A 14552-nucleotide genomic window follows, 5' to 3' on the forward strand; every position below is an offset into this window, starting at 1 on the left:
TTCTACCCTAAGCTATCTTCTCACTTCACATTCTATCTCAAGGTGATTCCACCCACTTCCACCATCAATTACCATTTACCATCATTTTGCTGATGATTCGAAATCCCTGGGTGACATAAATGACTAAGTGCTTGATTACTAACCAAAAATTTGGTTAAACCTACCCAGAGGCATGCTGGAAGACAAGTCTGGCAATCTGCTTCTGAAAGGACTCGAAAACCCTATGGAACAGTTTGAGTCTGCACACATTGCATCACCATGAGTCAGAATCCACTCCATGGCAAATAACAATCACAACAACAACATGCTGATGACTCACATCTTTGTTCTCCCAGAGAATAAGAAGGAAAAGGCAGAATGGATTAACTGCAACTGCATGTTACAAAGTCCTAGAGGAACTTAGAAAAGATAATGGAGAAAGTTGCACTTGAATTAGTCTTGAAACACAAATGGAGCTTTGAAATACAGAAATGATCCAAGAAGAGTAAACTACATAAGTAAAGATGTGGAGTATGTTCAAAGAGCAGCAAACTCAGAAGTTTAACTGGAATATTGTGAGGGATGATACAGGGTGATGTGGAAAGGTAAGCACAGCACTGTTAATAGAAGGCTTTGGACTTTATCAAGCAGACACTGGGGGGTCCTGGAAGAGTTAGGATGAAATTAGGAAACAAACAAGTAAAAAGAGGATGATCCATTAAGAGGACATTGCAGTAGCTGAGAAGAGGAACTATGATAACCTAAAGGGTGATGGCGCTCAAGGGATGGAAGGGAGAGGAAAACTCAAGAGACACTGAAGAGAGGGAAACAGACATGGGGTCTAATTCATGTGGTAGATGAGAAAAGGAAGGGTGTCAAACATCACTCAGAAATGGTGAGCTTACATGAGTAAAATAAATAGGGATTCCATAGCCAGAAACATAGAATTCAGAAAATGAGTTGGTTTGATGAGAGGAAGGATGAAAAATTTTCTCTTGATTAAATAATCCTGTGGCACACAGCCTTTCAATCTCTTACTGGAAGCCTCTGTCTGCTCACCTGACTACTGGGACTGATTAAACTCCTGCAGAGCAGCCCATCCTGTATGTCAACTCTCCTGATGCTGTGTTGTTTAGGAGATGGTCTGGCGCCCACTGATTCTATAAACCAGGAACCCTGGGCAGCTTTATATCTTTTCACCCTTTGTCACTCTTCCTGAGCCCAGAATGAAAACACCATGAGGGAAAGGGCCAGCCAAGGTATGCTGCCAAATACCCAGTATCTCATTTAGTGCCTGGTATGCAGTAGGTACTCAATAAATAGTCCTCATGTGAAAGCTAGCTCAAATCTTTAGAACAGTTTTTAATCAGGTATGTGGCTCAAAACTGACATTAGAGAGTCTGACTTAGTATGAATAAGACATCTGGATAGGGCCCAGACATCTGCACTTTGTAACTCCACAGGTAATTCTAATATTCACTCTAGTTAGGATTTCCAGATTTAGCTAACAAACATACAGGATGCCCAGATACATTTGAATTTCAGCTAAACAATGAATACTTTCTAGCATAAGTATATCTCATGAAATATTTGCGTTTTATCTGGCAATACTACCTCCAGTTGAAAATGACTGTTTTAGAGCATTCAGAAAAGATGGTTACAGGATTTTGCTTTATTTCCTTAGGAGAAAGGATGATGTTAGACAGCTGTGGGGTGTGGGAGGAAGAGGCCCGATGAGCTTCATCGTGGGCAAGGGAAGGTGCTATGTTAAAAATAACCCATGCTTAGTAGGAGTCAAAGGGGACTCAGTAGCGCTTGAAGACATTGTCCTTCACTCTTTACAGGAACTAAAAGTTTAACAAAGTGCTTGGAGGAATCTGGGAGAAATTGAGAAGAGAAGTTTTCATGTCCTTGTTTAAAGCTTTGTGGGCCTGTAGTTAAGGCAGAGGAACTCTGGTAGCATAGTGTCTAAGGCACTTGACTTCTAACCAGAAGGCTGGCGGTGCAAACCCACCAGCCACTCCTCAGAAGGAAGGTTAGGCAGTCTACTACTGTAGTGATACTGCCTCAGAAACCCAAGGAGAGGTTGCTATGAGTTGGGTTTGACTTGATGGTAAATAACAACAACAACAACAAGAGTTAAGGCAGGGGTTAATTATGTGTCAAGACTGACAAAACAAAACTACAAAAAGCCAACTGAAATAATCAAATAGAAAACCTGAAAGCTTAGAACTGCCCACCTGGAGAGATGTGTTTGTGGATGGTGATCATTATGATGATATGAGTAAGAGGGTGTGGTGCAGTGAATTACTTGGTATGGCTCTCCTAGCCATGGTCTTTTTGACTCCACCAGATGATTGGGTGGAACTATGCAAATGTGAGGTGCTTATGGCCCAGTAAGTGGAATGGATTGCTTAGTAATAAAGTAAATAAAATACATGGCACACTTTTAGGGGTGAGACCATGGAAATAAGGTGTATGAAACCCTAACATGGGGATCGGTCAGTTTTCCCACCTTGCTAGGCTTCAAATGAGCCATCCCGGAGGTGGAAAGGGGGGATCTCACTGCCATCACACAAAAAAAGCCAAAAGTAGAATGTGTGCTTTGGACCTGAGATCCCTGCACTGAGATGACAATGAGAGATGGCAGAGAAATGGCAGCAGCAGGGGCAACAGAACCAAGAGACAGGCATCAGACAGAACAGTGGGCTTGCTACCCACAGAGTGAGAAAACTGAGTGGCTTTGGGCAGGAGGCTTGCTGGTGGAGCGGGGTGCACCTACTGCCAGAGCTAAGAGAGCTTTGTAACACTTGCCGGAGCAGGGAAGAAAGGTGTGCCTATAGGCATGGCCAAAGGTAGGCTGTCCTGATCCAAGAATTGTATCCTAAATGTTCCTGCAACTGAATTGTAACCTATTATTTCCCTAATAAACCGCATAATCCCGAGCATTTTTGTGAGTCTCTGTGGCCATTGCAATGAATTCTCAGCAGAGAAGCAGAGTGCTGTGGGAGAGAGAGTTGGTATCAGAATCGGTAAAGAGGGTTAGAGGGTGGTGGCACATCTGGCCTCCACCTCACAGGAATCAGACTTGAGCTGATGGTGAAGGTAGAGGAGGTCAGATGTCACCCTCCCACTCTATTTGCAGATGGATAAATGGGAAGGTATACATGGGCCAGTTTAGCCAGTCACAGATTCCAAATATGAAGATGCAAAGTTAGAGATGCAAAGGTGAGAGAAGGTGGGCATGTAAGGATTGCCTCTGCTTGTCCCACACAGGATGGGGTGGGGGTGGGACAGGGTGGGGTGTAGAAGCTCCTGTTGCCACTGCCACCTGGGATTTGGAGGCCCCTTTTGTGTTTAAGGGAATGCATCCAAGCCTGGTTTAAATTTTGTCTTGAATCAGAGTAGAACAATGTTTAAGTTGAAAAACATCACAACTTAGTGTATTCCAAACTTTTTAAACTGCCCCCCAAAAAAACTTTAGTTAAAAATATTAAATTGCATACAGAACTTAGATAAACAGAAAAGATAAATACGACAATGCTGAGTTAAAAGTGGAGGAGAGGACAGTACCCTTTGTTTTCTTCTCACTCTCCAGTTCTCCTTTCTACCAACACACACTGAAGCCCACCCCACACCCACTTTCAAATTTAGAACTGGGTTCTAGAATGTTAAATGTTCTCCTCAAAGAGGTCCAGTTGGTCTGAGAAGAGGGCTGGAGAGAACAGTGAAGGTGCTCTACCCATTACATCTTCAGGAGACCACCAGGTCTGGGAAGGAGAGCTAACCCACAAGCAGACAATACCTCTCTCTGTGATCTGAACAGTAGGGCCATATGAGGATTAAGGCTTTCAATGTTATCATACCTCTCTCCTCACATGAAGAAAGAAACATTTTACCAAGCAAATCTGATAGGACTTTAAGGAAAATTCCAGATCTTAGGAATTTTTGCACAATGAATATATGACTAAAAAAGTTGAATGTTAACTGAACTGGTTAAAACAAAATTATATTTAATGGGGTCGTATAGTAAAGTATTTTATTAACATTCATTAATATGTGTTTTAGGAATTCTGATTTCCATGTGCCAGGTTTTCCCAGTGTTGGGTGCACCGGCTCCTTTACCTGTTCCAGAAGACGGAGGAGTGACAGAGCCTGGACTGTCGTCTTCAGGCTCTGAGACGGTGACAGTGGGGACTGTGTCAGGACTTGGTTTCAGACAGCTGTCTTGCTTCTCAGGGGTCTTCTCTTGGGAAGCACTCTCGGCAGGAGGTTCAATCTCAGTCAGCGTGATTGTGACGGGGGCTGTGATCACAGGAGCACTGTGCTGCTCTTCAGGGAGATCATCTATATAAGGTGCAAATGTTGACTCTTCAAATAAATGGTCCTTGATGATCTTTCCCTCCACGGGAGCTGGTGTCTCGGGTTCAATGACCCCTTCAGACTTTGTTGAGATTCCAGTGTCCTTACTCTTAAAGTCTATGTCTTTATTCTCCAACTTGGGTTGACATTGCTCCTCGTGCTTCATCTCTTCTGATCTGGTTATGTCAATGTATTTATAGGCTTCTGCTTTCATTTGGTCCAGAGGATCTGCTAAGATCTTGTTGACTTCCACAGATTCTGCAGGAGTCATCTCTATTCCAGAATCAGAACTAAATAAGCCATGAGGCTCTGTGCCAGGCTCATCTGGCAAAGGGCGTCCAGGAGTAGTCAGTTCTTCAGGACTCTCTGAACTGGTGACATGGGCATTTTCCTTCTGAAGAATTCCAGTGAAATATGTAGAATCCACCTGAGGTGGGTAACAGACATCAGAAATAAGAGTCGTGTAACAGGCTCCTTCCTCATCTTTTGGTGTTGTTGAAAAGGTATGATCCATGGCACTGGGGACATCTGCCACACCTATGAATCAAAACAACAGCACACAGTAAGTGGGGGCCGGCTTCAGTTCTCTGTCCTGTCTAATACACTGCCCATCCCCAATGGAGACCTGACACCTTTCCCCACTGAGAGACTCAGAACTCTCTTAGGGCACTGGGTGCTAATTTACCTTGTCTCTCTGATACTTCACAGCACACAGAATTTCCCTGGCAGCAAACCACAGAGGCCACACAAGCTACCATGCCCAGATAAACTGGGGAGAGATTCCAGAGGATGAAAAAATTGATTTTCAACATCTACTACCTAAATGCACAGTGACTTGACCTTACTCAGTATTATTAAAGAGAAAACCTCTTTGTATCAAAAGTATGAATGGTTCTTTAAGTCGTAGCTGAAATGTAGGCTGATTCAGGTTTGTAATTACAACAGTAGGATAGAGACTGAGGGTGGGAGGAAACCTGCTTTTGAACACTCACAAAGTTGAAAAGAGGCCTCAAGAGATCCTCTGGTCTAGCCCTTGAGATCATGGTCTCCTGCCCCTTTCTGCATTGACACCATCCATTCTTTATTCAAAGTGATTCCTAGTTTTCTGACAGCCCCATCCCAAAGTAGTATTACCTTAATGGCACACTTGCTTATTTAGTTTTTCCTAATTTGTTTCCCTTCCTCTTTCTCTCCTCTCCTGTCCATTCTTTGTTTTCCAGTGGTATTTAAAATGACCCATCGGAGACTTCTTAGTTCCACTGGCGATGCTAAGGGCAAAATAAGTTTCCGAGTCTGAGTCGATTGAATGTTGGCACCTAGCCTTCATCTACTAACAAACCAGCCAAAAAATTCATTCATAGTGAGCAGAAAAGGAAAACCCTCTATTGCTTGTCTTTGCTGTAAAATCCTGTCAAAGGAGAAGAAAGCTAACATTTATTGAGGTCTTACTATGTGTTAACGACCTTTGGTGGCGTAGTGCCTAAGGCATTTGACTGCAAACCAGAAGGCTGGCGGTTCAAATCCACCAGCCACTCCTCGGAAGGAAGATTGGGCAATTTAAAATCCGTAGTGATACCGCCTCAGAAACCTAAGGAGGGGTTGCTGTGAGTCGGACCCGACTCAACCACAGTGAGTTTGGTTTGGTTTTGTTTTGGTTTACTATGTGTCAAGCAGTGTGATTTCACCTAATTCTTACAACAATTTTATGAGCTAAGGAAGTTCCACGCTCACAACACATACACACAAACATATCATACACATACACACACAAATGTTGTTGTTGTTGTTGTTATGTGCCGTCGAGTCGGCCCCGACTCATAGCGACCCCTCCTTGGTTTCCAAGGCAGTATCGCTACAGAAGTAGATTGCCCAACCTTCCTTCCGAGGAGTGGCTGGTGGGTTTGAACCGCCAGCCTTCTGGTTAGCAGTCAAGTGCCTTAGGCACTATGCTATCAGAGCTCCTACACACACACACATAGCATATACAATAACCCTTAAGACATGCCAAAAATATCCAAGGTTAGGGTACCAACTGACATAAAAGTAATAAAAAAAAAAAGAGTAGCTTCAAGTGTTGGGTGCCATGGAGTAGATTGCAACTCACAGTGACTTCACGTGACAGAGTAGAACTGCTCCTACAGGGCTTTCCTAGCTGTAATCTTTACAGAAACAGCTTGCTAGGTCTTCTTTAGAACCACTGGATGAGTTTGAATTGCACAGTAATGTAATGATATTAATAGCTAACGTTTCAGTGCTTTCTATGTGTTAGACATAGTTTCATGCTTTTTATTAGTATTATTAATATTTATTCATTTGATCATCAAAGCAATCTTAGAAGGTTGGTACTATTATTAGCCTCATTTCACAGATGAGGAAACTGAGGAAAAGAAGGGCTAAGATTTCACAGACAGGACTGGCAAAGCTAGGATTCAAGCTCAAGCAGTCTAGAAGCCAGAAACCTCCCCTCAAGCCCTTTGCATTTTCTTAAATCAGTCTGTAAAATTTTTTTAAAAGTACTTTTGAATCAGTATTTTTATAAATAAACTTAACTTTTGCCTATTTTTAGCTTTCTTCTTGGTTGTTTGCCTATAGGGATGGAAAAGCACAAAGCCTCTTTGCTTATTCACCACTCTCCTGCCTTGGTGCTTATGCACTGGCTGTTCCCTTTGCTCGGAACACTTGTGGTAGTTAAGGTTGTGTGTCATCTTGGCTGGGCCTGGTTGAGTGGCTGGGCAGCTGGATGTAGTTATTCCCCACAGTGAGACTGGTAATCAACTCCATGGTGGAATCTACTGGAACAGCTGACTAGCTGCTTGAGGGATGTAGTCTGCTTCCAGTATATAAGAAGAAGCTTTGAGGAAGGTCTCTGGAGCTTTTGGAATGCTTGGGCCCTGCCGAATATTCATTTAGCAGCCTGCCATGTTGTCTGCTAATCAACAGCCTGCCATGTGGTTTGGTAATATCGGGACTATGCCTTTTTACTCGTCAACCTTGGGTTTGTCAGCCTCAGCAGCCAGGAGCTGCCTGAGTGAAGAAAGCCTCCAGCTCCAGTGGGCCAGAGAAAGAGGCAGAGCAGAAGCAGCCCAAGGTCAAGGAGTTTTCACCCATCCCCTAGAGCATGGCATTTTGGACTTGGACTTCTAGCCTCCAAAACTGTAAGAAAATAAACTCCTGTTTGTTAAAGCCATCCACTTGTAGTATCTTCTGTTAGAGCGGCACTAGGTAACCAAAATAACACTCTTCTCCCAGATATCTGCATACCTAACTCCCTTATCCCTAATTCTTTGCTCAAATGTCACCTTTTCAATGAGGATGACCCTGATCACTAAAATTGCAACCTGCTCTCCCTTCCCTGTTCCTTGGCACTCCTGCTTTTCTCTACCTTTTTTTCCCCCTGTATCACTTAACCTCCTTCTATCATCCTATATAATTTACTTATTTATTGTTTGTCTCCCCTTGCTAAACAAGTTCTATGAGCCCAAGACTCTTAGACTATTTTATTTACTGATGTTACCCAGCACCTCATATATAGTAAGTATGTTACAGGACCTCATACATAGTAAGTACTCAATAACAATTTGGGAAATAAAGTAATTATGAAGTTCAGAATTAAGCATAGTATCAGGTTTATGTGAGAAAACAGGCTGGAAGTTCTTTCTAAACTGCTAATGATACCTGCCTCCTCCATCAAGTGACCTAATTTTGCAAGCAACAGACTAGTTCAACTCTATACAGTTTATAATAATTACAGTGAGACTTCTAATTGTACTTCCTTTCCATAGATCTGTCCCTCTTTTCTGGTTAGACCAAAATATCTTGATGGCAAAGGAATAATGATGATGATGCACCATGCAGCCTAAGTGTGCATAGACTACTAAAGGAAAGGCTATTAGATTTAAATTCATGTATGAACATACATCATTTATCCTAAAGAGATTTTAAGGTACTTTCATTGCATGGGCTTCCTACACGTAGGCCTCACTGGAGGCAGGGAGATCAATCCTGAGATATTTCACTACAGACATTTGGACGGTTGGACTTTCTGCCACAATTATTAGCAACCTCCAGGTATTAGTAAGTCATTATGCAATAGAAAGTAGGCAGAATTTTGCCCATGGCTATAAATAGTTAGAGGAGCTCTGATAGCAGTGTGGTTAAAGCATTGGGCTGCTAACCAAAATGTTGGTGGTTGGAACCCACCAGCCACTCTGTGGGAGAAAGATGTTTCCATAAAGACTTACAGTCTTGGAAACACTATAGGGTCTCTATGAGTCATAATCAATTCAAAGGCAGTGGGGATTTTTGTTTTGTTTTGTTTTTTGTTTTAATAAATAAGTTTGGACTTTGGGGAATGGAGAAGGAGATGCTCTCCTGCAGAATACGCAATACACAGTAGGTAGTTTCTAGGGCTGTGTCACAGTCATTATCATTTATCACTCAGTGCTTTCTTTTCAGGGGCCACCAGAGAACTTCTAGCCCTTATCACCAATACCTGGCATGATGTATAGTTCTCCAGCCCACTGTCTCCTGCCACCAGAGTTACCACAGTAAACATAAGTGCCACCTGCTTGGCAACCACCAAGGGCTCTACCTCACCTCTCTGGATAATCCTTAAGCTCTGCAGCCCGGCATTTGAGATCACATGGACTTCCTCTGGCATCGCAGCCTTGTCTCACTGCTTGTCTTACTTTCCTAGTACTGCTATAACACAAATACTGCAAGTGGGTGGTTTGAAAGAACAGAAATTATGTTCTTACAGTTCTGGAAACTAAAAGTCCAAATCAGGGACTTGACCATGTGGATTCCTTCTTTGTTGGTAGCCTCCAGCATTCCATGGTTCTTGGTGATCCTCATATGGTATCTATCTTCCCTAGTACACACGAGTTTGTATCTTTGTCTAATCTGCTCCCTTTATAACTCAGAAGTGATTGGGTTTAGGACTCATCCTATACTGTTAAGGTCTCATTGGCAAAGCAAAAAAGCCCCTACTGTCCAACAGGTTACATCCACAAGTATAGCAGATAGAATTCCAACACATATTTTATGGAGTCACAATTTAATCCATAACACTGCTCCTCTCACTTACCACTCCAGGCATACAAAGCTCTTCACAATCTTGCACTTGTTCAACCAGCTTTTCTAACCCTGTCATCTACTCTCCAACTCAAATTCTGGTTAATATAAACTACCTATCAGTTCTCCAACACTGTACTTCCAAATTCCACACTCAAATCTCTGCCTTTTAACCTTAAATCACTAATGGTAAAGTTTCTTTAAGTGCCATATTTAAGTGTCATCTTTCAGTGACAAACTGAACAGGAATGGTGTCACATTCATTGTCAAAAAGAACATTTCAAGATCTGCCCTAAGTACAATGCTGTCAGTGATAGGATAATATCCATGTGCCAAAAAGAAACACCAGTTAATACCACTATTATTTAAATTTATGCACCAACAACTAAGGCCAAAGATGAAGAAACTAAAGTTGTTTCTTTCTTTTTTTTACCAACTTCTACAGTCTGAAATTGATCGAACATGAAATTGCGATGCATTGATAATTACTGGTGATTGCAATGCATAAGTTGGAAACAACTTGGTATTTGTAAAATATGACCTTGGTGATAGAAATGATGCTGGAGATTGCATGACAGAATATTGCAAGAACAATGGCTTGTTCATTGCAAATACCTTTCTTCAAAAGCATAAACAGAGACTATACACATGGACCTAACAAGATGGAATGCACAAGAATCAAATCAACTACCTCTGTGGAAAGATGATGGACAAATTCAATATCACGAGTCAGAACATGGCCAGGAGCCAACCATGGAACAGATCATCAATTGTTCTTATGCAGGTTCAACTTGAAGCTAAAGAAAATTAAAATAAGTCCATGAGAGCCAAAGTACAAACTTGAATACATCCCACTTGAATTTAGAGAGCCTCTCAAGAACAGATCTGATGCATTAAACACTAATGACCAAACACCAGATGAGTTGTGGGATGACATCAAGGATATCATTCATGGGGGGGTTAGGGTGTCATTAAAAAGACAGGAAGAAAGAAAGATAAAATAGATGTCAGAAGAGATTCTGAAACTTGCTCTTCAATGTATAGTAGCTAAAGCAAATGGAAGAAATAATGAAGTATAAGAGCTGAACATAAGATTTCAAAGGGCATCTTGAGAAGATAAAGTATTATAAAGCAATGTACAAAGACTTGGGGTTAGAAAAAAAGCCAAAAGGGAAGAATACACTTGGCATTTCTCAAGCTTAAAGAACTGAAGAAAAATTTCAAGGCTCAAGTTGCAATATTGAAGGATTCTATGGGCAAAATATTGAACAATGCAGAAAGCATCAAAAGAAGATAGAAGAAATACAGAGTCATTGTACCAAAAAGAGCTGGTCAACAATCAGCCATTTCAGGAGGTGTCATATGAAAAAGAACCAGTGGTATTAAAGGAAGAAGTCCAAGCTACACTGAAGGAATTGGTGAAAAACAAGATTCTAGGAACTGATGGAATACCCACTGATTTGTTTCAAAAAATGATGCCACACTGGAAGGGCTCATTTGTCTATGTCAAGAAATTTGGAAGACACTACTACCTGGCCAACCAAGTGGAAGAGATCCATGTTTTGCCCATTTCAAAAAAAAAAAAAGTGATCCAACAGAATCCAGAAATTATCAAACAATGTCATTAATATCACACACAAGTAAAATTTTGCTGAAGATAATTCAAAATTTGTTCCAGCAATATACCAACAGGGAACTGCCAGAAATTCAAGCAAGATTCAGAAGAGGATGCAGAATGAGGGATATCATTGCTGATGTCAGATGGATCTTAGCTGAAAGCAAAGAATACCAGAAAGTTGTTTACCTGTGTTTTGTTGACTATGCAAAGGCATTTGACTGTGTGGATCATGACAAATTATGGATAAATTTGCAAAGAATAGGAATTCCAGAACACTTAATTGTGCTCATGGGGAACCTGTACACAGTCATTCGAACAGAACAACAGGATACAGAATGGTTTAAAATCAGGGAAGTTGTCCTTCAGGGGTATATCATTTCACCATACTTATTCAATCTGTATGCTGAGCAAATAATTTGAGAAGTTGGACTATATGAAGAAGAACGAGACATTAGGATTGGAGGAAAACTAATTAACAACCTGAGATATGTAGATGACACATTCTTGCTCATTGAAGGCAAAGAGGAATCGAAGCACTTACTGATGAAGATCAAAGACTACAGCCTTCAGTATGGACTATACCTCAACAAAAAGAAAACAAATATCCTCACAACTGGCCCAATAAGCAACATCAGGATAAATGGAGAAAAGACTGAAGTTGTCAAGGATTTGATTTTACTTGGATCCACAATCAATGTCCATGGAAGTAGCAGTTAAGAAATTAAATGACATACTGCATTGGATAAATCTGCTGCAAAAGACCTCTTTGAAGTTTTAAGAAGCAAAGATGTCACTTTAAGGACCAAGGTGTGCTGACCCAAGCCATGGTGTTTGCAATCACCTCATATGTATGTGAAAGCTGGACAATGAATAAGGAAGACTGAAGAAGAATTGATGCGGTGTTGGTGAAGAATATTGAATATACCATGGACTTCCAGAAGAACAAACAAATCTGTCTTAGAAGAAGTATAGCCAGACTGCTCCTTAGAAGCAAGGATGGCGAGTCTTCATCTCATGTACTTTGGACATGTTATCAGGAGTTACTAGTCCTGGGAGAAGGACATCATGCTTGGTAAAGTAGAGGGTCAGTGAAAAAAAGGAAGACCCTCAATGAGATAGATTGACATAGTAGCTGCAACAATGGGCTCAAATAAAGCAATAATTGTGAGGATGGTACAAAACTGGTAGTGTTTCATTCTGTTGTACATAGCGTTGCCATGAGTTGGAACTGACTTGATGGCACCTAAGAACAAGTGCTACCACCTCCATGATGAATTTACTGACCATATCTGTCAGGACCTGACCTCCCCCTATTGTTCTTTCTCCTCATTCATGTAGTACTTTATTTACACCACTCATGTGTCATGCATGGCATATGTCATATATGTCCATGTTATCTCCTACTAACCTGTCAGCTCCAAGAGTTGAGGCTCATGCCTTGAACACTATATTGTACATCAAACCAAACCAAACCCACTGCCATCAAGTTCATTGCGACTCGTGACCCCCATTGGGTTTCCGAGGCTGTAAAACTTTCCAGAAGTAGATTGCCTCATCTTCCTCCCACAGGGCAGCTGGTGGGTTTGAATCTCCAAATATCTGGATAACATCCAAATTCCTCACCACTACGCCACCAGAGCTCCTTATATCATACATAGAAGATACCTAATACGAATTGAATAAATGAATGAATAATGGATCACTCAGTCAATGAGTGAATTTATTCTATGTGTCTACTGAGAATAAACTAACACTAATTAATGCAAGTCACAAAGAGGATGTTTTTAATCTATCGCATGAAAGAACAGTCTAACAAGTTGGTTGTCCAACAATAGCTACAGCTCAGGAACAAAACTGTGTTGATCACAGTGGACACTTAGGCAGAGAGAAGCTCATGTCTGTCTGTGTCAGGTCATGAGCAGGAACTAGCACTTTGTGGGAGGCTGAGTAAGACAACTGCCATCCCTTCCAACTTTCTAAAATTTGTGCTGATTGGCTGACACTGTAGTCTGATGCAACTTCCTTTCCTTCTCCCTTTCTTATAAAATAGAATCAGTATAACTTCCCAAAGGTGATGCCTCTGAAAACCAGGGCCTCTCATATATGTGGTAATAATTTAGGGTGCAGGACCTAGATTACATTTACACTATTTGATAGACTAAAAATAAAATCAGCAATTAGGAAGAACATTTACCTTGAATTTCTTCTCTTATAAGCTATGTCTTTCTCCTAAAGCCCAGCCTGAAACTGGAAGGACTCCTTTGCCACAATCTACAAAGGCTACCAAGCAGAGGAAAATGGAGAGGAATAAAGTCATTTCTGTAAACCACACATTTTAACTACACCATATTAGATCCCTCCTGCAAGCAATGAATAAATACTTTTAAGGTGGTCATGTCCCATTTTCTTAAATTGAGCTAAACACTCTGAAAGATTCTCAGTGTTCTAGTGAAAATTGAAAATGTGTATAAATGTGCATACAAATGTATATATACCCTTTAAAAATAGAAAATCCTTCTAGACAGGAAATTATACAAGAGCTGAGTCCTGTGGAGACTGTTGAAACTGGGAGGCAGAACTAAGCCTAACAGGCTCAGGAACACCCATTAATTCTTGTCAGTGCTTCCTGCAGAGATGGCAGATGTGGGCACTGAGGCAGAGAGCACAAGGCAGCTGCCCTGGGGAGGAACCAATATTGCAACATTATTAAATACAAATCCACTAAATCAAAGCCCTCTCCTTGTCTAGGCTAGACCTTACTACCTTTTGTGTAACCAAGAATTCCTTGAAACATCTGATTTCTTCATTCTGTCTGGCTGTTTCCTGAGCCACCTAGAATCTGATTTATACTGAGGTGGATGTACACAGAGAGTCAACGTGTGGACCCATGCATTCCCACTCAGGAGGTGGCTGGATGGGGTGGTGGCAGCAAACTCAGTTACCTGGATGCATTTCAATGGGATTGGTTTTCCAATTTTCAGCTAACAAGCAACTGTTCAGGAAAGTACTTATAATAAAAACTGAAGGATCCATAGGTCACTATTTCTAGTTAGAAGCTAAGAAGAAGAAAGATGAAAACAAGCTAAAACCATTGCCATTAAATCACAACATGTGCTGATAAAATTAGGATTTTTGTATCCACTGATGTCATAGATCAGAAATACCAATCATGAGATACACAAATTCAATAACCTAACGGGTGAATGTTCTATTTTAATTTTTTTCAAACTCTCTGACCATAGTAAGGAATGGGATGATGACTCACTCAAATTCATTTCCCTTTTCTCAAGGAAAATTTCAATCCTAGATTCTTATTTCCTAACTCTGTAATTCCTTGTCAGAAGATCAAGCTCATCCGACTGGTGGCCTACAGCTTAGCCAGTTTTCATTCGGGCTCTGACACTGATGATCAGTTGTAAGACTATGGGCAATTTAGCCTCTCTGAGCTACAATTTATTCATCTTTAAAGTAAGGGTAATAATAGTTGCCACCTTATTGGGCTATTATGAGAATTAAATGG

At 41.1% G+C, this 14552-nt stretch overlaps 1 protein-coding gene across 1 annotated transcript in view; it reads right to left on the minus strand.

Moving 5' to 3' along the window:
- Positions 1-14552, minus strand: part of LOC103203999 (reticulon-1) — a gene marked incomplete at its 3' end in the record, with an annotated part of 181445 nt that overhangs the window by 15299 nt on the left and 151594 nt on the right. The window contains exon 2 of the mRNA XM_007949101.1: positions 4105-4878. Within this exon, the coding sequence (XP_007947292.1) occupies positions 4105-4878 (774 nt within the window). The remainder of the gene's footprint in view (positions 1-4104; positions 4879-14552) is intronic.

The sequence above is a fragment of the Orycteropus afer genome, unplaced genomic scaffold, assembly GCF_000298275.1.
Source record: "Orycteropus afer afer isolate SDZICR_OR568_19922 unplaced genomic scaffold, OryAfe1.0 scaffold00237, whole genome shotgun sequence".
Classification (NCBI taxonomy): domain Eukaryota; kingdom Metazoa; phylum Chordata; class Mammalia; order Tubulidentata; family Orycteropodidae; genus Orycteropus; species Orycteropus afer.